Source organism: Coregonus clupeaformis, chromosome 28 (genome assembly GCF_020615455.1).
Source record: "Coregonus clupeaformis isolate EN_2021a chromosome 28, ASM2061545v1, whole genome shotgun sequence".
NCBI classification, from domain to species: domain Eukaryota; kingdom Metazoa; phylum Chordata; class Actinopteri; order Salmoniformes; family Salmonidae; genus Coregonus; species Coregonus clupeaformis.
Window position 1 is genome coordinate 12191431 of NC_059219.1, and position 24238 is coordinate 12215668.

Below are 24238 nucleotides of genomic sequence, written 5' to 3' on the forward strand. Positions count from 1 at the left end.
TAAGCCCACACCATTCAAAACACAGAAAAGCTGCTTTTTAACATAGGTAATTACCATTTTTTGGAAGGAAACCGATTGAACTCATTGTAATTCATTATAGATCCTATTTCATAGAAATCTGGAAACCCTGGACAGATACCGCAAAGGACCTCTCTCTGGCCCCCAGGCTATATACCTTCTGCGTCTCACAGTTGGGCTCACAGCTGTGGTTCATGAAGCGAGAGCAGTTCCCCTTCAGTGTGGCGTCTATGATCTGAGAAGACACAGAGGAAAGGAGTTTCAGGTAACCTTCCACATTACCTGTCAGTTGTAAACGATAGAACACTGTGTGCATCCCAAATGGCACCCTATAGCCTACATAGGGCACTACTTTTGACCAGAGCCAAATCAGGGTGTCATTTGGGATGCAGCCTAAACTTGTGGGCTCTGGTCTGGTAGTGCACTTTACAGGGAATAGGGTGCCATGTCGGACGCAGCCTATACAGTGGCTTGCGAAAGTATTTCACCCCCCTTGGCATTTTTCCCATTTTGTTGCCTTACAACCTGGAATTGAAATGAATTTTGGGGGGGTTTGTATCATTTGATTTACACAACAAGCCTACCACATTTAAGATGCAAAATATTTTTTCTTGTGAAACGAACAAGAAATAAGACCAAAAAAAAAACAGCACACTTGAGCGTGCATAACTATTCATTCCCCCCCCCAGCATTACAGCTACAAGTCTCTTTGGGTATATTTCTATAAGCTTGGCACATCTAGCCACTGGGAATTTTGCCCATTATTCAAGGCAAAACTGCTTCAGCTCCTTCAAGTTGGATGTGTTCCGCTGGTGCACAGCAATCTTTAAGTCATACCACAGATTCTCGATTGGATTGAGGTCTGGGCTTTGACTAGGCCATTCCAAGACATTTAAATGTTTCCCCTTAAACCACTCGAGTGTTGCTTTAGCAGTATGCGTAGGGTCATTGTCCTGCTGGAAGGTGAACCTCCGTAGCATTCTCAAATCTCTGGAAGACTGAAACAGGTTTTCATCAAGAATTTCCCTGTATTTAGCGCCATCCATCATTCCTTCAATTCTGACCAGTTTCTCAGTCCCTGCAGATGAATAACATCCCCACAGGGGATGGTGTTCTCGGGGTGATGAGAGGTGTTGGGTTTGCGCCAGACAGAGTTTTCCTTGATGGCCAAAAAGCTCAATTTTAGTCTCATCTGACCAGAGTACCTTCTTCCATATGTTTGGGGAGTCTCCCACATGCCTTTTGGCGAGCACCAAACGTGTTTGCTTATTTTTTTTCTTTAAGAAATGGCTTTTTTCTGGCCACTCTTCCGTAAAGCCCAGCTCTGTGGAGTGTATGGCTTAAAGTGGTCCTATGGACAGATACTCCAATCTACGCTGTGGAGCTTTGCAGCTCCTTCAGGGTTATCTTTGGTCTCTGTTGCCTCGCTGATGAATGCCCTCCTTGCCTGGTCCGTGAGTTTTGGTGGGCGGCCCTCTCTTGGCAGGTTTGTTGTGGTGCCATATTCTTTCCATTTTTTAATAATGGATTTAATGGTGCTCCATGGGATGTTCAAAGTTTCTGATATTTTTTTATAACCCAACCCTGATCTGTATCCACAACTTTGTCCCTGACCTGTTTGGAGAGCTCCTTGGTCTTTGTGGTGCCGCTTGCTTAGTGGTGTTGCAGACCCTGGGGCCTTTCAGAACAGGTGTATATATACACTGAGATCATGTGACAGATCATGTGACACTTAGATTGCACACAGGTGGACTTTATTTAACAAATGTTGTGACTGCTGAAGGTAATTGGTTGCACCAGATCTTATTTAGGGGCTTCATAGCAAAGGGGGTGAATACATATGCACGCACCACTTTTCCGTTATTTATTTAGTCTAATTTTTTGAAACAAGTAATTTTTTTCATTTCACTTCACCAATTTCGACTATTTTGTGTATGTCCATTACATGAAATCCAAATAAAAATCAATTTAAATTACAGGTTGTAATGCAACAAAATAGGAAAAACGCCAAGGGGGATGAATATTTTTGCAAGGCACTGTAGCTGTCTGGTTTAGACTTTGACTGCCTTTGTTGATGAAAAGTACATTCTAAAACCAACATGCCCACTGGTAGACATTATGTATTTTCAAAGGAAAAACTGGTTGCAAATATGTATTTTCAAAAGGCAAAACTGGTTGAAAATATCATTTAATTTCAACCAGTTTTGCCCACCGAATGGGCAACAGGCTTTTACCTTTGACAAAGGCCTAGCTCCAACCAACTGAGCTAGTCCTAGTCCCCATTTCAGGAGTTCAGTGCACTATATGTATGGAAGGGGCGTCAATGTTCCAGTGGTCTCACCTCATTATTCTTCAAGGCCATGAAATAGTAGTGGATGTTCTTCATGCTAGCGTACTTTTTCACCCGCGTCTTGAACTCCTTGTGGTCCAACACCTCTCCGCAGTACTCCAGCACAAACGTGTTTCTGAAATTGTTTCAAACACTGAAAAAATGAGCAAGACTCCTTTGTGGCGCCACTCTTAACTTTTATGAAATCAGAGTGCAGCTTTTAGGGCAATGACCAGGGCTCAATCTCATTTTGTCTTTTCGCAATTACTCGCATCCTATCGCCACGCCTCCTTCTCAACCGTATTGGAGAAGGTCCAAGGGGTTTCTCTCAGAACTTCCTCTCCAATGTGTTTTGAGGAGGCGAGGAGAAGGGATGCGAGAAATCGAGGAAAGATCTATTGAGAGCGAGCCCTGGGTGTTCTATCATGAATCAATGGCTAAGATCTAAGAGCCTTACGGCATCAGGTCCCTGGCCGCCCTCAGTCCCCAGCCCTTTTCTTCAGTCAGGATGACCTCAAAGTCTGCATGCTGTTTCATCTGGAAGCGTCGGTTGGAGCAGTATCCTGTATTCAGGCACCGCGATGAGCTGCAAAGACAGGGACATTACATTTTTTTATTATGGCCATTTAGAAGACACTTTTCTCCAGAGCAACTTACAGTCAGTGCATTCAACTAAGTTAAATAGGCAACCACATATCACAGTCATTGCGAACCTTCCTCATAACCTTCCTATGTTTCAAGATGAACTGGTAAAGGACCAATGATAAAACTATACTACAGTGCCTTCAGAAAGTATTTATCCCCTTGACTTATTCCACATTTTGTTGTTACAGCCTGAATTCAAAATGGATGAAATAGATTTTTTTTCTTCTCACCAATCTACAAACAATACCCCATAATGACAAATTGAAAACATGTTTTTAGAAAATCTTGCACATTTTGGAAAATTAAATACAGAAATGTCTAATTTACCTAAGTATTCACACCCATGAGTCAATACGTTAGAATCGTTTTTTGGCAGCAATTACAGCTGTGAGTCTTTCTGGGGAAGTCTCGAAGAGCTTTGCACACTTGGACAGTAAAATATTTGCACATTCTTTTAAAAATTCTTCAAGCTCTGTCAAGTTGGTTGTTAATAATTGCTAGACAGCCATTTTCAAGTCTTCTCATAGATTTTCAAGCCGATTTAGGTCAAAACTGTAACTAGGCCACTCAGGAACATTAAATGTCGTCTTGGTAAGCAACTCCAGTGTATATTAGGCATAGTGTTTTAGGTTATTGTCCTGCTGAAAGGTGAATTTGTCTCCTAGTGTCTGTTGGAAAGCAGACAACCAGGTTTCCCAAGGATTTTGCCTGTGCTTAGCTCCATTCCGTTTCTTTTAATCCTAAAATGCTCCCTAGTCCTTGCCGATGACAAGCATACCCATAACATGATGCAGCCACCACCAAGCTTGAAAATATGAAGTGGTACTCAGTGATTTGTTGTGTTGGATTTGCCCCGAACATAAAACTTTGTATTCAGGACATTAAGTTAATTTCTTTGCCACATTTATTGCAGGTTTACTTTAGTGCCTTATTGCAAACAGGATGCATGTTTTGCAATATTTTTTATTCTGTGCAGGCTTTCTTCTTTTCACTCTGTCATTTAGGTTAGTATTGTGGAGTAACTACAATGTTGTTGATTCATCCTCAGTTATATTTTATCACAGCCATTAAACTTTGTTTTAAAGTCACCATTGGCCTCATGGGGAAATCCCTGAGCGGTTTCCTTCCTCTCTGGCAACTGTTAGGAAGGACGCCTGTATCTTTGTAGTGAACGGGTGTATTGATACACCATCCAAAGTGTAATTAATAACTTCACCATGCTCAAAGGGATATTCAATGTCTGTTTTTGTATTTACTTGTACCCATCTATCAATAGGTGCCCTTCTTTGCGAGGCATTGGGAAACCTCCCTGGTCTTTGTGGTTGAATCTGTTTGAAATTCACTGCTCGACTGAGGGACCTTAAAGATAATTGTATGCACAGAGATGAGGTAGCAATTAAAAAATCACGTTAAACACTATTACTGCGCACAGAATGAGTCCATGCAATTTATTACTCCTGAACTTATTTAGGCCATAACAAAGGGGTTGAATACTTGTTTCGTCAAAACATTTCAGCTTTTCATTTTTAATTAATTTGTAAACATTTTTTAAAACATATTTCCACTTTGACTTTGTGGGGTATTGTGTGTAGGCCAGTGACACAAAATCTACTTTCTGAAGGCACTGTATATGATCTGCTTTACCGTTTGGTATTACCAGGGTGATGCAAAGGAGAAGAACTCACCACTCGATCATCAGCAGACGGTTAAGGCAGTCCTCCCCACAAGCCATCATTCCACGAGACCGCTCCTCCCTCGAGAGCATAGAGCACTCACACTGCATTCTCTTGATGTCTCGATGAGACTTGTTCTTCTTCCTGTACAGATCAACAGAAATCCCTCAGTGGTCATTACTCTACAGTCAGATACTTATGCTGAAGTCATATGATGATCTCGCGTTTTACATTTTGTACAACTAATTTATAATATAAACACCGTTTTGATGACTTTGCATGCCAACTATAGCAAAAAACAGAAGTGGAACAAAATCTCACCGTTCAGTCAGATACAGGTTTTCCTCAATCAGGTCAAAGTATGGTGGCATCTTCTTAGACCTTGCCATCTCCCTCCAGTTGCTGGCGTCCCGGAAGTCCCTCAGACTGAGCAAAGGACGTTGCACCTCGGCCTGACCTGGAGTCTCCCTGGAGTCTTTGGAGACCTTGGGGAGATCCCTTTCTGCCAGTCGCTCCCTTTTGCTAGCGAGCCCAGGTTCTGCCTCACTGTCCGAATCTGACTCCATTTCTGGACGCCTCTTCTTGGGAGGACCCCTGCCTCTGTGGGGCCTCGAGTTGTCCTTGTCTCTGGGAGGTTCAACTATGGCAATGCTCTCTGGAGTGGCGTTGACAGAGCCTCTGCAGTTGCTGCTTATTTCATGGGCTTGGACGAAGGCTAGCGAGCCTGGAAGGTTGGGACCATTGCATTCCACAGCTAGTCTACTAAGGCCTGCTGGTTTCCCCTCACTGTCCTCATCACAGTCATTAGTCAGGGAGTCAGGATGGACTTGACCAACAGGCTCCTGGTAATGTGTTGCAGGCACATGGAGGTAGACCGGTCTGCAGGTGGGTTGAGTAGTAGTTGGTAGTTGGGTCCAGCAGGCCCCGTTGTCTGCCCTGTACACCTGCCCTAAAGAAGAGTTCCCTGGCTGTTGAGTGTTGGGATGCTGTTGTGATGCCCCGTGGCTGCTGTCAGGCTGCTGGTACGTACTGCTGGGCTGCTCCGGCTGTGTGAAGTCCCAGCCCAGACTGCCCAGACTGCTGTTGAAGTCATCAGAGCTAGCAAAGTCTCCATGTTGGTAACGGGACAGCATCCCACCACCCCTGCCACTCTCATAATGCTGTGGATGCCCTGTCTCAGACTGCCTGAAGGAGGTCTCAAGGCTGTGGGCAGCAACCTGGCTCACCGTTGCTGCACCAATCTTTGGTCTCTCATGGGCACTGCTATAAGGATCCTTATAAGGCTGGGCATCGGTGGCATTGGAGCCCTCGAGCTGGCTGGTGCTATCTACCATATTGCTCTGTGATTGATACACCATGCTGTCATGTAAAGAGAGACTTCCATCAACACAAGCATTACTGGCCTGCCTAGTGCTCTCACACATGGTGGGAAAGCCTCGATGTCTCTGCTGTGGGCTGACTCTGCTTGTGATCTCCTTCCTGTCCAGGTCACCCTCTTGGCCACTAGCCCCGTTAGCGTGTTGTTGACGTCCTGGGCTAGTGCTTGGAGTGCAGGGAGACACAGGCTTGTCTGTTGTGTCCGAGTGAGTTAGGGTGGAATTCTTTGGCACAACCACCACAGACTGCATCCGTTTCACAGCAGCACCGCAGTCAGAGTCCGACTCTGAATCGTCAGAGTCACTGTCCTCGCTTTGGCCTACACCGTCCTGGCTCGACACTGGTCTCTTCACCAGTTTGCTCTTGTGAGCACCATCTTTAGATTTCCCTTCATTGCCGTCGCCATTCCTACCCTGCTCCCTTCTAGCGTTGTCTACATGTGAGGTATTATTTAAAAGTGAGGGATCTCCATCCATTTGGCTGATGTGGGGTTTGATGTCTGAATGGTCATTGCTGGTTTCACAGGTGCCTGGTTGTGCAGTTGGGTTTGCGGACTCCGACTGGTCTTTCCTAAGAGATATTGGTACTGAGCTGTGTTCTTGTGCGATGACAATTTCTTGCTTAATCGTTTTGGAATGCAACTCAGCTTCCCATTTCAGTTGACCCTTTATCAGAGATGGCTCTTCCTGGCTGACGTCTTTAGAAAACTCAATTCTCTTGACGGAGATTACCTTTTTCACAGCAGGTTTACTTTCTTGGGAAGGCCATTTCTGAGGATTATCACTGTCTGAGGTGTCTTGTCCAACAATATCCCAACGCGATCTTTTTGTTTTACCTCTGTTTTTCCTCAAACTAGAGTTCTGTTGTTCAGTCTTGTTGGGAAATTGTTGAGGTTCAGGACTAGAGGGTTCAGATTTGAGAGGGACGCTTGTGCAAGACTGCATCTTGATATTCACATTTCTACTAGAATAGACAGTATTTTCTGGTTTAGTGTTCTCCTTAGGGTGGTCTCTGACAGATACGTCTACTGTAGATGGTGATGACTTTGACCCAACTGAACCTTGAAAAACAGTCTTATCCAGGCTGGGTATTACTCGGTCATTACTGCAGGAAAAGCTAGAGTTGGCTACATCATCCGGCTTCTCGGTGGATCCCATTTGGGGGTCTACACGCTGTGCATCTTCTTTTTGTTCAGAGCAAATGCTTTTATTAACATTGTCAATGTCCCCTACGGCAAATGTTTCACATAATTGGTCTCCACTAGCGGTGTTCGGTAAAGTTGCTGCCGAGACATTCTGAACCTCAATGCAATGATTAATATTCTCATTAACTAGATCCAACGCTGGTTCTCGCAATCTGTGAGTTGGATCACAATTTGAAGGTAACGACAGAGTTGGTTTTTGTAAGTCTTTATCTTGGGATGTGATGTCATCCATGTTGCCAACGTCCTCCCTTTGGCAAGTATCTGCTAGCTGGGAATCTGCTCCACCTTTGTCATTTTTGCTCTGAGAGTGAGCACCAGAAGGGGTTTCATGGGTTTGTATATTATTTGGACTGTGAAATGTGTCGTTTGATTGTCTATTAGATTTCAATGATGACTTGGAGGCGGACATTTGCTTAGAGTCTGATTTACTGTTGGAAGATGTCCATGCCCCTTCAGAGCCAGAAGAGCGATCAGAGCCCTGTGACTGACACTTCCCTTTGTGAGCTACCTCAAATTCACTAGAGCTGCTTTTCTGGAGACCTTTGTCCGATGTTTGAGAGAGGGCATGTGGACTGGAATGAGTGGATCGAACACTGATGTCCGGCTTGTAGTGGGTGTTGGATTTCCTGTGATTAGGTTCTCCTTCAGGAGAGCACTTTTGGAGAGAATCGGAGTCAACAGTTCTCTTTGAGGCCCTCTCAGACTTAGAAGATTGTGTTCTTTTATCTATCTCTGAAGAGTGAGGGGAATCTATATATTTCGAGTCTCGTTCAGATTTCGAGTCTCGTTCAGATTTTGAGCGAGATGAGGATGACTTTGAATCTCTCTGCAAGCTAGAATGGGTGGACGACCTGCTGGAATCACTTGTTCTAGTCCGAGTTCTTCTGTGGTCATCTTCAGAGTCAGAACTGTCGCCGCGGACTCTGCTGCTATCAGTCTGAGAGCGAGAGCTGCCTCTCCTCTCTCTGTATGGAGAATTTCTGTGACCTCCTGACCTCCGCTCAGAGTCATGATATGACCGATCAGACCGTGATCCTGACCCTCTCTCGCTTCTAGATCTCTCAGATCTGGAACGTGTCTCAGGTCTAGAACTCGTCCGGGGGCCTCTTGATCTGGACCTTGACCGACTCGTAGTCCTTTTGCGGTCTTTGTCAGAGCGGGAGGACCGCGAGGGTGTGTGCTTTGATTCTCGGTCAGACTTGGATTCTCGGTCAGCGGTTGACCTTAATTCTCGGTCAGACTTGGATTCTCTGTCAGATTTGGATTCTCGGTTAAACTTTGAGTAACTACAGGTCCTTTCGTCCTTCTCAGAACGTGTATGGTGAGAACTTTTTTCTGTTTCCTCTAATTTGGAGCGAGAAGAGGATATCCTTTTTGCATCCTTACTTCTACTCTCCGACTTTGCTGTGGCCTTGCGTTCACCCGACTTGTGGCTGGAAGATGTCTGCACTGAATCAGCATCAGATTCTGAGCCAGGGAGTGTGCTGTCTGACCGGGACCGGATTGGTATGTTTTCTGAGGCGTCTTGCTGCTCCGTTACACTGGAACCGTTTACATCCACTTTCCCTACGTGGGAGGAATCAGTCAGCTCCTTGAGACTGAGGTCCGGCTTCACATCAGATACATGAGTGAGAGCATTCTCAGAGGGGCACTCATTGTCCATGTTCTGAAGACTGTTCTGAGACTGGGATGGTCGTGTTGAGGTGACAGTTTCAATTTCACCTGAAGATTTCATTAAAACCTGTTGCTCGGAAGGGGGTGGATCCTGTAAGACAACGCTGGTTATGGGACTCTCTTCAATAACAGATGCACTGAGAATCTGTTTCTTGAAGTGCATCTTTCCCAAGTCCACTTTAGGTTTGGGGACTGAGGAGACCGCCGTCTGAGGCGCAAGGGTCTCTGCTACTGGTGTGGGCACCGACAAGGGTGGCTGCATTTGCTCATTTTTACTTTCCGTATGCTGCCCTGCTCTGTCCTGAGAGAGTGAGGTTGTAGGTGACAGGACAGAGGGAAGTTCAGCAAGAGATTTTTCCTGACTGGGAGGGGCCAGGAATAAGTTCTGCAGAGGTTTCTTTGTGAGAGAGAAGCTGAAGGACACTTTCTGGCGACCCTGGTCATCCAGGTTCACCTTCCTCTTGGTTCCTTTAGGCAGGAGATGGCTGGACAACATCACTCGAGGAGAGAGGCCTTTGAGTATAGCTGCCTTGGTGAGGCCCTCAACCTTGACCTGTACAGGGAACAAAATAAGTAGATGTTACCATGGCTATAATTTGAGGAGAAACTATTACTGTAAACCAAATCATGTGACCTATCATTCAGTTTCCCAAATGTAATTTCTATGGTACGTGTCATTGCAATGATCAAACTCAAAAGATGCACAACAACTACACCAGCTATTTGTGTAATACAAAACAGATAAACAAAGATGTATTCATCACACTTTTAACAAACGTGTAATAAAGACTTACTGAGGTATCTCCTCCCTCTTCCCTGAGGTAACGTAAGGAGTGCATGGGGGGGGGGGGGAAACAAAAACAAATCAATGAAAACTATTCATAGACTTGCAGCAACATTGTCATTAAAATACAAATTAATCTAACAAACATCTGCAAATCACTTTAACGCTTTAGCAATCACACAAAATGTATTATGAAATGTAATGTATATCGATGTCCAATAAGGTAACGGTAAAACATACAAATAAAAACAATTTCATGCAAAGATGCAGAACACACGGCCGATTGAGGGATAGCCTGGCGGTTGGTCAAACATGAAATGTTTAGAACAGGGGTCTCATCATAGAAACTACATGTCATCCTAGTGTAAAAAAAGGCCTAATTCACATTTATGAGAACGCAATCAACTCCTTTGTTCTACTAAGAGGACTCAATATTGTAGTTGTTTTCTTTAGGGTACAATAAGGTTGCTATGCAACAACTGGGTAATGTATTCCTTTAGGATTTTATGTTCTCTTTTTCTCTTTGACAAAGACAGACCATTCTAAAATGACCGTTACAGACATGGGAGGAGCCTTTTCATGTCCACTGAAGTGTCACTTCCTGTCATTTTAACAAAGGATAAAACAGGATTGTGGTTTCATTCATTTCAATTTAGGCTACACCAATCACAAACCCTGCTCATCCTCCTGAAATAGGCCTATCTGCAATACATCATTATAAACATATTGAATTAGCTGTACTTACAAATAGAAAAAGGTTTGAATAGTATTACAAAAACGTTGAGGTAGACAATGTCTAAGGGTGCCAGAATAATGTTACTTGAGAAATAAGCTATCTGACAAAAGTAGTGCTGAGACGATAAACCAAAATTTCAAATTTTTTGGTTATTAAAACAACTAATTGACCGACGTCGGTTCAATTACTTGAATACAATTTAGTAGTATTTTTGTGAGACCAGCACGCCGTTCCTCTAGAGAGAAATCAAAATCATTCATGATAGAAATCAAGTCAAGAACTATGTGGGACGCTGGGTTGAAGGGAGATGTAGTTTTCATTAAGCAAATATTCCACCTAGTTAAGCGCAGAGACGTGGTAATTAACTACAATGACCATAATCTATTGCGCCTGTTCTTTCCGGCTCGGACAGAGACACTTTAACGCCTGCTACATTAGATATACACAGACCGGCACAGCGGTCTAATGCACTGCATCGCAGTGCTTGAGGCATCACTACAGCCCCGGGTTCGATCCCAGGTTGTGTCACAGCCGACCGGGAGACCCATGAGGTGGCGCACAATTGGCCCAGCATCGTCTGGGTTAGGGGAGGGTTTGGCCGGCCGGGATTTCATTGTCCCATCGCGCTCTAGCGACTCCTTGTGGCGGGCAGGGCGCCTGCAAGCTGACTTCGGTCGCCAACTGGACGGTGTTTCCTCCGACACATTGGTGCGGCTGGCTTCCGGGTTAAGCGAGCAGTGTGTCAAGAAGCAGTGCGGCTTGGCGGGGTCAAGTTTTGGAGGACCCGAGTCCGTAGGGGAGTTGCAGCGATGGGAAAAGACTAACTACCAATTGGATATCACAAAATTGGGGAGAAAAAGGGGTAAAAGTACAACAACAACAAAATAAGATATACACAGACCGCATGACAGCGGAATGTACACAATGACGAGAGGGATAGAGACTGTTGGTGAAAGTTTGCCATATCTACTTTGAAGAACTAGTAGAAGGATTGTCAGAGAGCTCTGCAGCATACTTAGGCAGGCTAGCTAAATAAGATGACTAAAGACAGTACAGTATTGGGAGCACAGAGATAACGTTAGATGGTCTGGCTGGCTGGCTGCTACTGCCTGAGCAGAAATGAGGTGATGACTAAGGAATGAAAAGAATAAAGTAATCAAATAAAAACTAAGTAATATACACAACTGAAATATTGTATTATTTCATAGTAATTTCCTATTTTTCTTCTGATGTCTACCCAATGTGGACCTGACAGAGACAATGGAATATTTTCAATGTTTTGGCAATTGAATATTCACAATTCCAATGGAATTTCCATTAAAAAGCACTAAAATAATTTGTCATTATTTCATAATGCATTTAATGAGGTCGGTTCGATTATTTTTTACCTCAAAAAGCACTAATCGCTCAGAACTAGACAAAAGCAATCTTAACGCATCGGCATCAAGTGAACCCTGTCCGTCATTGTCTCTCAAGAACAAAGGATAACGAGTCATGGAATCTTTGCATTCAGGTTGTGCACCTTTTGTCTGTTAATATTCTGTGAGGGTGACTGCTGCCATGGTGACCAAGACTTCTGAGTCCACACCAGGTTGGATGAGCAAATAAACTTGGCAGACAGAGGCTGAAGCTCGAGTATACACTAACATCTATAGGACGGGAGCACTTCACATACTAGCTGATACCTGATGCAACCTCCCATTCTATGCAGAGAGATTATCCCCCGGGAAGAGGGGTCCCGGAAAGTCGGATCCGCAGCCACTTATTTGGGTCCAATTACGACTGCTTTGACCTTGCTCACATTGGGTAATGAAATTCAGCAACTTTTCTCAAAAAAGAAAGTTATGGACACAAACCACTGACAGAATGAGGTCGAAGTATACAGTAAACAACTATATCAACCTACACTAGGAAGGTGCTTTTCAAACAGAACCCTTTCCCTAAAACAGCACTGATACTCCTTTAAAACTGGAGCACTGGGATTAGAATTCCACTGCAACCTGGATCAACATTCCAGAATTCAACACACAATGAATGATGTCATTGGATTAATTGGATACAGGACAGGTCCCTGACCCAGTGATGATGGACCCAACAAACCAAATGACCAATAGGAGGGGAGGTGGGTGTCATTTTAGTTCCAAATTAAGTTGTTTAGGAGTGTAGTCTACTTTGCATGCATACATACATTCTAATGCCCACCATTGAGGGTGACAATCTCCTGAGTGGCACAGTGGTCTAAGGCACTGCATCGCAGTGCTAACTGTGCCACTAGAGATCCTGGTTCGAATCCAGGCTCTGTCGCAGCCGGCCGCGACCGGGAGACTCATGGGCGGCGCACTATTGGCCCAGCGTCGTCCAGGGTAGGGGAGGGAATGGCCGGCAGGGATGTAGCTCAGTTGATAGAGCATGGCGTTTGCAACGCCAGGGTTGTGGGTTCGTTTCCCGGGGGGGGGGGGGCAGTATAAAAAAATAAAAAAGATATATGTATTCACTAACTGTAAGTCGCTCTGGATAAGAGCGTCTGCTAAATGACTAAAATGTAAATGTAGATCAGTGTATCCCAACACCAGTCCTTGATTACCCCCAACAGCACACATGTTTGTTGTAGCCCCTGACAAAGGCACCTAATTCAACTCATTGAGGGCTTGATGATTAGTTGAATCAGGTGTGTTTGTCCGGGGCTGCAACAAACATGTGTACAGTTGGTGGTCCTCAAGGACTGGAGTTGAGAAACACTGTCCTAGGCCCTAGTGTCACTTCAGTTAGCTAGCAAAGGGCATCGATTACAGACAGTCTATAGCGCCACTGTGTGTGTGTATTGGTAGTACCTGATCTCTGAGTTCACCAGAGCATCCATTGCACTGCGGTTCTGGCGTTTGTAGCCCAGTAGAAGCTGCTGGCCAAGAATAAACCAGTTCAGAGCGGTGAGCTCTCCAACGTGATGTCACACCTTACAAAAATATTAAAACAAATATATTGGGTTACACACCAACAATAAACATACAATAGTCATTTAAGCTTATCCCCAACTCAAATTGGATAGACAATAGGGGTTGAGCTGCTACCATCTCTGTTATCATCAAAACCTTAGGTTCAAATCAAAGAACATCTGGCTGCATTTGTTTACCTTATGAACACCACATGTGCAACTCTGGAGGTTGCTTGTAACAAAGCTTTGACTAGAAAAATGTGCATGACTGTTTTCTGTGCAAATGAACACATCAGCTTAAACGTTGAACACAAACTACAGTCAGTAGCTATAGCCTATGAATCAACTGTGCATGTCATCTCTGCAGATTATCATTTTCTGCCTGAAGGGCCCAGCAGCATGCCACACCACTTACAACAGTAGTAAGATACCATTCTTCTATGTCAAATGTATATGCCTAAATCCACCAAATGTTTACATGGTGGTTCTAACTACAACGCTTACTAAATGCCATTAAATAACAAACCTAAGTATGTATCACATTGACCCGTTTCTTCTGACTGTTGGCCAAAAACGACATGTCTGTTGAGCGGCATTATTTATCGTTTCAATTAGGCAGAAAGAGGAAGCCATTGCTTGCATTGACATTCATAGTATGTGTGGATTGAAAGCAAGCGATTAGCTCATGATAGAGGAGCCGAGTAGCTGTCTTGCGATATAACGTTAACAACACAGTAGATAAAAGAACACAATGCAAAAACATTATTCTGAAATGATTTGACGCTTCCACTAATCACATATACATCAAGGTTATCTAGGTTGGCTAGCTACACCAACAGCGAGAAGACAAGGCAACATGACAATCTTCTCATCACACAGCTTGCTAACCTATTAGTTTAATATGAAACGTTACACAGATGAGCTCAATAACAGATCCAATGGCCTCTTCTGTTAACTGGTTAACGTGAAATATCAACAAAACAAATGCATACACTTAGCTGGCTGGCATGGAGTTTCTATAATTCTACTCCATAAGACCGGGTCTAACCATTTTACAACGAGGAGTCGAGGCCTGCAAATGAGGCCTGTTATGGTGGGAGGGTAACCGAATTGGCTAACGTTAGCTAACTAAATCTCTAAGTTAGCACAACCTAATTAATAACTGAGTACTGTTTGTGTTTGAAAGCTAGTTGACCGTTCACAAAAGTAATGTGCACAACATCTAGCTAATTAGCTAGCTTGCAACCAATTCTTTGTCCTAATTAAATACATCCACCAACGTTAGTTTGGTGACGTTAAAACAATGATGTAGCTAGTTAGCTGGAAACATTGGTGGCTACTTGGTTGTGTCAAAGATCTGGTAGTGTTAACTAAATTGAAGGCTAGCTGCCGGTGTACATCGGAGGGTTGAGATCATTTCGCATTAACTAAATACAACATGCCAATTTACCATAGTTATCTATCTATTTATCATGAAACATAGTACCTTTGTGGCCACATAGCTCCAACACTAGTTTGTGTAGGACACTAGACTGGAAAGCTAACCAGCGTAGCTAGCTAACAGGTAATGTGCATGGAAACAGTTAAGCTAACGTTAGCTGGTAGCTAGTTAGCAACTAATAACACTTAGGAAGTTGTGTTTATTATGGCAAGCCCAATCAATCAACAACAAAACATACCGAAAATAAAACAGGCCAAATACTCACTCTTTCGGGTGTTCTGGGTCATAAACGTCCCCCATCTTCTAACGTTAACCTTACGCTGATAACAAACAGCTCCGAGTCTCTTGGCTGAAAAACATGAAGCACTGCCGACGTCAAATCCACACGGGGTGTTCGGGTTCGAAATTCTACCTAGTTAGCTAACTGTAAGTACCAAACCGATTAATCAAAAAAGCGGTGCGAAGTCGTGATTACAACCCAATTTGGTGCGTTGTTTTAAAAATACACAGTCAGCTAACCTTAGCTAGTTTAAACTTGTAATTGCTAGCTAGGTTGCACAACAATGGCTACCTAGCTAGACTGCTAGAAATGCCGTGCTACAGCGGTGACTCCTCCCCTCTCGACATTCTATCATGGCGATAAAATAGATCGTTTTTGTTAGCTTTGCCACCGTTTCCCACCAACTAGCTAGCTAATAACGTGAGAACTGGGCAACGACCAAGTTTCCAAGTTATTGGAAGTTCTGCTTGTGGAACGTAGCTAGCTAACGTTTATCACCTGGCGTGCGGATTTTTGTAACAAACACCCTACTGTTTGTAGGTAGCCTATGTTTAGCTAGCTATGTGTGATCAAGTCTGTGATATATATTCAGTTAGTTACTTGACATAGCTAGCTACCATACAAGCTCAATGTTAATGTAAAAAAAGATGTTCCTCGTGATTTGACTAACTGTGGTTTTGTTTTGTTTATCAGAGCGCAGATGTGCTAACTGGATCACAGCAAGACCATAATTATGTCTGCAGTTGTCCTCCAGGTGGGCCAGTGTGGAAACCAGCTGGGCTTGGAATGGTGGAGGCTCATTACCAATAGTGGTGCAGGCCAGAGTAAGGAGAATGACAGGTGATCAAGGCCTCGAAACCACTATATTATTAAATGACAGGTGATCAAAGCCTCGAAACCACTATATTATTAAATGACAGGTGATCAAGGCCTCGAAACCACTATATTATTAAATAAAGAGATGCACTCTCTCTGCTTTAATGTTTGTTAATTCTTCCCACAGGTGTCCATTCAGCACCAGAGATGGGAAGTTGGCCGCTGTGTGTATTGACTGAGCGTAAAGTGCTCAGGGGAGCTCAGCAGTTGGTTAGGAACAAGTGAGTAGTACAAAGCGCACACGTTTTAGTTTATGATAGAATCTTGTACTCACTGGGAGTATCCCAAATGGCACCCTATTCCAAATGGCACCCTATTCCCTACATAGGGCACTACTGTTGACCACCATGGCCCATATGTAGGGAATAGGGTGCCATTTTGGACGCACCACTGTTGACTTTGATCTTCCATTTCTGCCTCCTGTTATGGAACAGACAGCTGCGGGACTGATTGTTCTGGCACAAGGAGAAAGAGGGAGCAACTGGGCATATGGTAAGGACAGCCAGGCACATTTGTTTCATAATCAACTCAGACTTACACCATCAAAATGCAATGTGGCACCAAGAAGACACAGCAAAAAATGGTGTCTGGGTGTTTAATTTGAAAAAAGGTATAATTGCATATCCATAGTTCACAGTATGATAGTGACTGTGCACACTTGAACAAGGTACTTGAACAATCCCTAAATAGCTTGTGAGTGATACCTCTACAGAATGTCCATTGTAACCCACCAGGTTACAATGGACATTGGGGCGAGGAGAGTAACGGTTTACTCCAGCAGACGATGGAGGCCGTTCGCAGGGAGGTGGCGAGAATAGATTACTACGGTGGAGTGGTGCTACTTCACAGCCTGAGTCGGGGCACAGGATCTGGTGAGTAGACATGGGGCCTGTCCCAAATGGCACCATGTACTCTATATAGTGCACTACTCCAAAGTAGTGCACTATATAGGGAAAAGGGTGTGATTTGGGATGCAGACATGGGCTCAAGCATAATTTGGAATAGAGGTCAGTGAACAATAATGAGGGCCAGTTTCCCAGACACAGATTGAGCCTAGTCCTGAACTAAACATCACAGTCAATGGAGAATCTCCATTGAAAAAGCTTTGTAGTGGATGACGGATCACCACCTCAAGCTGAACCTCGGCAAGACGGAGCTGCTCTTCCTCCCGGGGAAGGACTGCCCGTTCCATGATTTCGCCATCACGGTTGACAACTCCGTTGTGTCCTCCTGCCAGAGTGCAAAGAGCCTTGGCGTGACCCTGGACAACACCCTGTCGTTCTCCGCTAACATCAAGGCGGTGACCCAATCCTGTAGGTTCATGCTCTACAACATTCGCAGAGTACGACCCTGCCTTACACAGGAAGCGGCACAGGTCCTAATCCAGGCACTTGTCATCTCCTGTCTGGATTACTGCAACTCGCTGTTGGCTGGGCTCCCAGCCTGTGCCATTAAACCCCTACAACTCATCTAGAACGCCGCAGCCCGTCTGGTGTTCAACCTTCCCAAGTTCTCTCACGTCACCCCGCTCCTCTGCACACTCCACTGGCTTCCAGTTGAAGCTCGCATCTGCTACAAGACCATGGTGCTTGCCTACGGAGCTGTGAGGGGAACGGCACCTCCGTACCTTCAGGCTCTGATCAGTCCCTACACCCAAACGAGGGCATTGCGTTCATCCACCTCTGGCCTGCTGGCCCCCCTACCTCTGCGGAAGCACAGTTCCTGCTCAGCCCAGTCAAAACTGTTCGCTGCTCTGGCACCCCAATGGTGGAACAAGCTCCCTCACGACGCCAGGACAGCGGAGTCACTCACCACCTTCCGGAGACACTTGAAACCCCACCGCTTTAAGGAATACCTGGGATAGGATAAAGTAATCCTTCTACCCCCCCCTTACCCCACCCAAAGAAAAAAAAAGAAAAGAAAAAAAAACATATTGTAAAGTGGTTGTCCCACTGGCTATCATAAGGTGAATGCACCAGTTTGTAAGTCGCTCTGGATAAGAGCGTCTGCTAAATGACGAAAATGTAAATGTAATGTATTGTCTGTGAAACTGGCCCTGACGGTGTGTAGTCGAGATCTTCAGAGAACTGTCTCTTATGCTGATAGGAAACGTTTAGTCATTTAGGCAGCATAACATAATTGATGATAATAATAATTGTACTTATCTATTTTTTTACTTAACACTTATTTTTCTAAAAACTGCATTGTTGGTTAAGGACTTGTAAGTAAGAATTTCACTGTTGTATTTGGCGCATGTGGCAAATAAAATTTGATTTGATGATGATGAGTTTGCTGACCGTTTGTGCTATCATTGTTCCAGGGCTCGGTTCCAAGCTGTGTTGAGGAGATCCGTGACACATTTCCCGCCGGTCACATTTTGACAGTGTCAGTGGCACCGCACCAAAGTGGAGAGAGTCCCCTTCAGCACTACAACACACTGCTGAGTTTAGCCTCACTGCAAAGGTATGTGTTTGTCTTCTTTGAGTCAAAAGTATCCTTGGTTGCCCAATGATACTAAACACAAAAGGAATACCAAATGTATAGCTCCAACAATTCAGTAATATCTAGCTATTCACAACAATACACACAAATCTAAAATAATGGAATTAAGAAATATTAGGACGAGCAATGTCGGAGTCCGGAGCATAAATGTGTGATGGGATGTATAGACATTATGGACAGTATGTGGATAGAATATTTAGTATATCTAGAATACGTAGGATAGAATAGTGACTATGATTTAAAAACCGATCCTAGATCAGCACTCCTACTCTGAGAAGTTTTATGAATACGGGCCCTGGTCCTCTCCTGCCTGCAGGTCTGCTGACGGTGTGCTGACCCGAGCCCAGGCCCTACAGAGGGCGCTCATGAGCACATCATCCTCTTTCTCTGGTGTTCCACCAGCAGCAGGCTCCCTCTCACACGTCACCTCATGCATGGCTGGACTTCTGCTGCCTGTCCACAGCCTCACCACAGCCAGGTAGGTACCCATAGACAGACACTAGGGGATGTATCCAAAATGGCACCCTATTCCCTATATAGTGTACTACTTTTGACCATAACCCTCGTCAAAAGTAGTGCACTATGTAGGGAATAGGGTGCCATTTTGGATGCAAACCAAGGACAATGACTACATTGTGATAGAAGGGCAATACGTTTTACTCTGCTGACCATAGCATTTTGTTACAACTGCCTTGTATTAAAATACATGTAAATTCAATTGTCCCTCAGTGTAAATTGCTGATTTTGGCAGTTTCTCCCATACATCTCCAGTGGCCTGAGTTTAGGTATGGAGCCCTGGGAGCTGATGAGGTCTGTGTGCCCTTTACCTGCAGTCAAACTCCTCTACACCACGCAGGCTTGTTCCAGGTGTGCTATTACAAACGCTTGTATGATATCTATCTGATAGACTTATTGTAAAATCTGATGTTTTTATTACATTGTAATTACATTTGTAGGTACAGTGATTGGATGGATCAGTTGAATTGTTAAATACAAGGGGATGCTGTCCTATCAAATCAAATATGTATTTGTCACATGCGCCGAATACAACAGGTGTAGACCTTACCGTGAAATGCTTACTTACAAGCCCTTAACCAACAACCAACTCAGCTAGTGTTTGTTTGCGTCCAAATGGCACCCTTCTATTTATAGTGCACTACTTTTGACTAGGGCCCCCATAGGTCTCTGGTCAAAAGTAGTGCACTACACAGGGAGAAGGGTGCCATTTGGGACTTAACCTGTATGTATTGTGATGCCTTGGCCAGCTGCTCGCTCCAGGCCGTTCCACAGTTTCCCCCCACAGGGAAATCTGTATCCTTTGTCAAACTATTGTCCAGATGCAACTCCAATTGCTGTTTTTAAGATCAACGTTGATATTTTGTTGTTGAATTTGCCCTGAAATCAATAGGCCTGTGTTTGGAAATCTCTCACACCCAAGTCATAGACTGCTCTCTCTGCTACCACACGGCAAGCAGTACCAATGCACCAAGACTGGAACCAACAGGACCCTGAACAGCTTCTACCCCCAAGTCATAAGACTTCTGAACAAGACTGCTAAATAGCTAATCAAATGGCTACCCGGACTACCTTCACTGATCCTATTTTGCACTGACTCTATGCACACATACTGGACTCTACCCACATACTCACACATGCTTACACTGACACCCCAACACATATTTACATTTGACATTTTAGTCATTTAGCAGACGCTCTTATCCAGAGCGATTTACAGTTAGTGAGTGCATACATTATTTTATTTTTTCATACTGTCCCCCCGTGGGAATGGAACCCACAACCCTGGCGTTGCAAACGCCATGCTCTACCAACTGAGCTACATCCCTGCCGGCCATTCCCTCCCCTACCCTGGACGACGCTGGGCCAATTGTGCGCCGCCCCATGGGTCTCCCGGTCGCGGCCGGCTACGACAGAGCCTGGATTCGAACCAGGATCTCTAGTGGCACAGCTAGCACTGTGATGCAGAGCCTTAGACAACTGCGCTACTTACAACACATGCACACACGCACAGACACGCACAGACACACACACACACCACATATGCTGCTGCGACTGTCTTATCTGTCCTGTTGCCTAGTAACTTGACCCCTACCTATATGTACAGTACATAGCTACCTCAATGACCTCGTACCCCTGCACATCAACTCGGGACTGTTACTCCCTGTATATAGACATGTTATTTTCTACTTCCTGTATATAGACATGTTATTTTCTACTTCCTGTATATAGACATGTTATTTTCTACTCCCTGTATATAGACATGTTATTTTCTACTCCCTGTATATAGGTATGTTATTTTCTACTCCCTGTATATAGACATGTTATTTTATACTCCCTGTATATAGCCATGTTATTTTCTACTCCCTGTATATAGACATGTTCTTTTCTACTCCCTGTATATAGACATGTTCTTTTCTACTCCCTGTATATAGACATGTTATTTTCTACTCCCTGTATATAGACATGTTATTTTCTACTTCCTGTATATAGCCATGTTATTTTCTACTTCCTGTATATAGCCATGTTATTTTCTACTCCCTGTATATAGCCATGTTATTTTCTACTCCCTGTATATAGCCATGTTCTTTTCTACTCCCTGTATATAGACATGTTCTTTTCTACTCCCTGTATATAGACATGTTATTTTCTACTTCCTGTATATAGCCATGTTATTTTCTACTCGTTATTCATTATTCACTGTGTATTTATTTATTTTATCCTCGTGTCACTATTTCTATTTGATTTCCTATTTAATTTCTGTATCTTTATCTAGTAACTCTGCGTTTTTGGAAAAGGACCCGTAAGCATTTCACTGTTAGTCTACACCTGTTGTTTACCAAGCATGACAAATACATTTTGATTATATCTTATCCCATCTTTATTTCCCTTAACTGTGCTCTCAGTATAGTAGCCGGGCAGTGTTGGCTGTGGCCAGAGGCAACAAGGATGGCTCTTTCCTCATGTCCAATGCACTTCAGAAGTTAAATAAAAAGGTCAGCGATGTGTCCTCTTGGATCCCCTTTCCCCTTGACCACTGGACTGGTGAGCAATATGCCTGTCATATGATACAAATGAGATATGATTGGAAGAAGCTATGTAACATAAGGAAGTAGCCCAGATTTGAGATAACACACGAGCCGTGATAACATCAGTCATTTTTTTTTGACATGGATGTCGATTTAAGGCAGCCCCCCGCACCTCTCTGATTCAGAGGGGTTGGGTTAAATGCGGAAGACACATTTCAGTTGAATGCATTCAGTTGTACAACTGACTAGGTATCCCCCTTTCCCTTTATTGCATCAATAATGGATCTGGATAATGTGAGCCTTTGATTGAATTAACTGAGAGAAGAAATGTATATCCCAAAATAGTTGTCCTATTTTAACTTTAATAGTTGTCTGTTGAACCCCTATCAATTAGTGAGTTTTGTTTTCGTGTTTGATTCCAGACCCTTTGAACAAGGTGGGAAACGCCCCTTCCTCTCGCCTCCTCACTGTCTGCTCCAATCACAGCAGTGTTTCCTGCCTGCTCTGCCATGTTGTGCAGCGTGCTGGGGAGATGCTACAAGCAAGGGCCTACCTGCACTGGTACCAGCACTATGGTGTGGAGGAGCAGGACTTTCAGCAGGCTTTGGACACATGCTCAGCTGCCATGCAGGAATATGACACTCAGTGACATCCTGTTAGGGCTGCTAATGAAAAGTCAAGCAGCTGTCTGTCATATATGTCTGAAAAATGATTGCAGTATTGGAATGGAAACCAGTCATGAGGTCAACTTAACACTTGTGTGAAGTGGACATGATGAACCACTATGGACTTCAATTCAGAGTCATATAAGTAGGCTATGGCTTTGCTTCAATGGTCATTGTAGAGTCAAATATTCCCTAATGTTTTTATTTTTTTAATCCTTTTTCCCCCTCTCGTAGGTGTTGGATGATATAAAATATTTTATTTGTAATGAAATGTGTATAGTGTATTTCAGATGTCACAAATGAATAGCCCATAAAGTAACCCCATCTACCCTAAAGGACATGGGTGGAACAATCTCGATATTTAGTTCTTCAGTCACTCTGAGAATGTGCTGTGGCAGGCAGGCCGCAAGCAATGTCGGGAGAAGAGGACAATTGGGAAAGGGACACAGAAAGGTGGATTTCAAAGGAGGAATATATACATTTACATTTACATCGTTTAGCAGACCCAGTCAAAAGTTTGGACACACCTACTACATTGTAGAATAATAGTGAAGACATCAAAACTATGAAATAACACATATGGAATCATGTAATAACCAAAAATATATTTTATATTTGAGATTCTTTAAAGTAGCCACCCTTTGCCTTGATGAGAGAATGTGGAAAGCAGAGGTTAGATTTGAATATGAGGAAGATGGTGATAAAAATGGAGATTGGGTGTCGAAGAAGGTTGGTGTCAAGTGTAAACGGAGTGAGCTGTGTTTTGGAGGTGAAATGGAAGTGAATGAGTGCTAGTTGAGTGGGGTGGAAGGCCCCCGAGCCTTGCATCGATGGACATGATAAATACGAATCTGGTCAAGTAGGAGTGACATTTTTGGAGAAAGTGGTTCCTTGCCTTTTAGCAGATCCATTTGTAGTTTCAGGGTGGGTGGGAAAATAGTTTGGTGCAGTTGAATCAGTGAAGGTAACCTGTAGTGGATGTATTATGTTTGTTTGTGTTTCTTCGGACCAGATGGAGCAGGGGCTCCGTGTCACGCAACATGGGTCAAGATTTATTTATTGCTTAGGAACAGGGCACCATTGAAAGTGAGTGATTTCTGGGTTAGCGTTAAGTGTGCAGGTGGAACAATTAAAGTTGAAGATTCGTGGTGTTTGTGACTGCCGCCGTTTGGTGCGACGCAGACCCGGTGGTGAAACAGAGGAGTCACTGTCAGTCAGTTTTGAGTCAGAGTTTTTACCTGACAAAGTCACCTTAGGATGTCAGTTATCTTGTTAGAGCTTTTGTGCCGACTCCATTCCGGTGTTTTAGGTGCAACGTTTATGGTCATGTCACCGCAGTGTGTAGGAGGGAGATTCCAAGACGTGGGAAGTGTGCAGGAGGGCATGGGACAGATGATTGTGTAGCTTCGGTGGACAAAGTTGTGTATGTCAACTGTAGGGGGACCATGTTGTTGGGGATCGGAAGTGTCCGGTGCGAGAGAGGCAGGTGGAGGTGGTCAGAGTAGTGCAGAAGGTGTTGTATGCTGAGGCAGTGAATAAAGTAGAGGAGGATGGGTCAAGGGTGATGGATCCTGAGAGGATCCCTGTGAGTAGTAAATCTGTGCCAGCACAGGGATAGGCCATCGAGTGATGTAAGGTTGGCTTCTTAGCGTTCATAGCAATGGATATCAACAGTCCCGCAGAAATGGAACGTAAATCACAGAAAATAGATGTTGTGGTGGCAGCTGCAGAGAAGTATTTGGGTATACGAGATTTAACTTCAGAAGAGTTACAGGGTGTGTTGAGTGGTGGTGTCCCGTCCTCCGAGGCCAGTGGCATGGTGCAGGAGCAGATAGGGTCAAAGTAGTGGAATGGGGTGGTGATATTTATTTGTATTTAATAGTGGTATATACAGTGCCTTGCAAAAGTATTCATCCCCCTTGGCGTTTTTCCTATTTTTTTGCATTACAACCTGTAATTAAAATAGATTTTTATTTGGATTTCATGTAATGGACATACACAAAATAGTCCAAATTGGTGAAGTGGAATGACATGATTTTTTTTATTTAATTCAACAAA

The 24238-nt window shown here is 44.0% G+C and overlaps 2 protein-coding genes across 2 annotated transcripts in view; one reads left to right on the forward strand and one right to left on the reverse strand.

The window, feature by feature from the left end:
• The window catches only part of LOC121542806 (histone-lysine N-methyltransferase SETD2), a 47418-nt gene extending 32017 nt beyond the window's left edge, over positions 1 to 15401 (reverse strand). The window contains exons 1-8 of the mRNA XM_045208321.1: positions 15079 to 15401; positions 13272 to 13393; positions 9715 to 9736; positions 4987 to 9473; positions 4678 to 4809; positions 2805 to 2933; positions 2360 to 2483; positions 176 to 253 (exon numbers count right to left, since the gene is read on the reverse strand). Of these exons, the coding sequence (XP_045064256.1) occupies positions 176 to 253; positions 2360 to 2483; positions 2805 to 2933; positions 4678 to 4809; positions 4987 to 9473; positions 9715 to 9736; positions 13272 to 13300 (5001 nt within the window). The 5' untranslated portion in view covers positions 13301 to 13393; positions 15079 to 15401. The remainder of the gene's footprint in view (positions 1 to 175; positions 254 to 2359; positions 2484 to 2804; positions 2934 to 4677; positions 4810 to 4986; positions 9474 to 9714; positions 9737 to 13271; positions 13394 to 15078) is intronic.
• Positions 15402 to 16394: 993 nt separating this feature from the next.
• On the forward strand, positions 16395 to 22454 carry LOC121542805 (tubulin beta chain-like). Its single transcript, XM_045208322.1, is given in 8 exon segments — positions 16395 to 16461; positions 16704 to 16841; positions 18290 to 18309; positions 18311 to 18432; positions 18788 to 18949; positions 19243 to 19338; positions 21393 to 21531; positions 21938 to 22454. Coding segments are annotated over 7 exon segments (687 nt in total). The 3' UTR covers positions 21475 to 21531; positions 21938 to 22454.
• Positions 22455 to 24238: the final 1784 nt, after the last annotated feature.